General features: G+C 52.7%; 1 protein-coding gene across 2 annotated transcripts in view; it reads right to left on the minus strand.

The window, feature by feature from the left end:
* The window catches only part of CUNH14orf166 (chromosome unknown C14orf166 homolog), a 23,589-nt gene extending 21,661 nt beyond the window's left edge, over positions 1–1,928 (minus strand). The window contains exon 1 of one of the 2 annotated variants that reach the window (XM_019502972.1): positions 1,798–1,928. In XM_019502972.1, coding sequence (XP_019358517.1) covers positions 1,798–1,858 — 61 coding nt within the window. In that variant the 5' untranslated portion in view covers positions 1,859–1,928. The remainder of the gene's footprint in view (positions 1–1,797) is intronic. The other variant, XM_019503045.1, reaches the window with a different exon arrangement.

The raw sequence follows: 1,928 nt of genomic DNA on the forward strand, positions 1-1,928 counted from the left end.
CTTCAATCTGGTATCCCATGATCGCCTCTTGGCAAAACTGGCCTTGTGTCTGTCATGATCCACTGGCTGGGAAATTGGCTCCGTGGTCGAACCCAAAGGGTGGTGGTTGATGGAAGTCGATCATCGTGGTGCCCCATGAGCAGTGGGGTCCCCCAAGGCTCTGTCCTTGGACCCATATTGTTCAACATCTTCATTGATGATGTGGACACTGGAGTCAGAAGCAGAGTGGCCAAGTTCACCGATGATACCAAACTCTGGGGCAAAGCATCCCCACCTGAAGACAGAAGGGCGATCCAGGCTGACCTGGACAGGCTCAGCACATGGGTGATGAGAACCTGATGGTGTTTAACACTGAAAAATGCATTGTTAAACACCATGGGAGAAAAAACCTGCAGCATCCTTATAGGCTTGGCAGTGCTACGCTGGCTAGCACTATGGAAGAAAGAGACTTGGGGGTCATTACTGACCACAAGTTGAACTTGAGCCTGCAATACGATGCTGCGGCTACTAAAGCAACCAAAACGCTGGCTTGCACGCATAGATGATTCTCAAGCAAATCCCTGGATGTCATTTTCCCTTGTACTTGGGCTTGGTGAGGCTGTGTCTGGAGTACTGTGTCCAGTTTTAGGCCCCACAATTCAAAAAGGATGTGGAGAAGCTTGCGAGAGTCCAGAGAAGAGCCACGTGCATGATCAGAGATCAGGAAAACAGATCTTACAACGACAGGCTGAGAGCCATGGGGCTCTTTAGCCTGGAAAAGCGCAGGCTCAGGGGTGATCTGATGGCCACCTATAAGTTTATCAGGGGTGACCACCAGGATCTGGGGGAACGTTTGTTCACCAGAGCGCCCCAAGGGATGACGAGGTCCAACAGTTATAAACTACTGCAAGACTGTTTCAGGTTGGGCATAAGGAAGAATTTCTTTACTGTCCGAGCCCCCAAGGTCTGGAATAACCTGCTGCCGGAAGTGGTTCAAGCACCCACACTGAATGCCTTCAAGAGAAATTTGGATGCTTATCTTGCTGGGATCCTATGACCCCAGCTGACTTCCTGCCCTTCGGGCGGGGGGCTGGACTCAATGATCTTCCGAGGTCTCTTCCAGCCCAAAGGTCTATGAAATCTATGAGACTTACCCATCGTGTACGTGTGTGTTATGATATACTCTTTAATTACAGATCTGCCCTGCCTCCACCAATGCACAGGGTGGCCCTGGCTCTGGCAAGGAACTGGGATCAAATGCCAATAACGCACCCCTGCCTCCTTCCTTTCAGTAAAGCCAGGACGTGCACAATGACCAGGGAGGGGACAGCAGCCAGTGGGACTGCAGCCCTGCCACATGTTCAAACAGAAGCTGGGCAGAAACCAGCAACGAATCTCTCAGCACTAGCACTAGCTTTGTAGCTGGCTAGGGGGAGAGGGGGTTGGCTGTTTTTTTTAAATAGCTAAAGGATCCTTTTTAATCACCTGAACACACCGTTGCCCAGCCTACATTTATTGCACAACCCACCAGCCAATCACCCAATCCTACCTTTACCCAGCCTACATTTATTGAACAACACATCAGCCAACTGCCCCACTGCACCTTTGCCCAGTCTACATTTATTGCGCACCCCACCAGTCCATCATACAATCCTACCTTTGCCCAGCCTACTTTTAGCGCACAACCCACCAATCAATCACCTGCTCTACATTTATTGCGCGACCCACTAGCCACCTGCGTGATAAACGTAACGTTTACGGCCAGCGAGGCCCAGCCTGGTTTCAGCCGAGCCCCCCCACCCCGGGCCTGGCGCTCACCCCTGCAGTTGAAGCCGGCCGGGTTGTGGTAGTCGAGCGCCGTGAGCTTGCGGCGGAACATGACCCCGAACAGCGACCGCACCTCACCCGCCTCTGGGCCGCGGGCGACGCCAGGCAGCGAGGGAGGAAGA

The sequence above is a fragment of the Gavialis gangeticus genome, unplaced genomic scaffold (assembly GCF_001723915.1).
Source record: "Gavialis gangeticus isolate Ggan-Ray unplaced genomic scaffold, GavGan_comp1, whole genome shotgun sequence".
NCBI lineage: Eukaryota > Metazoa > Chordata > Crocodylia > Gavialidae > Gavialis > Gavialis gangeticus.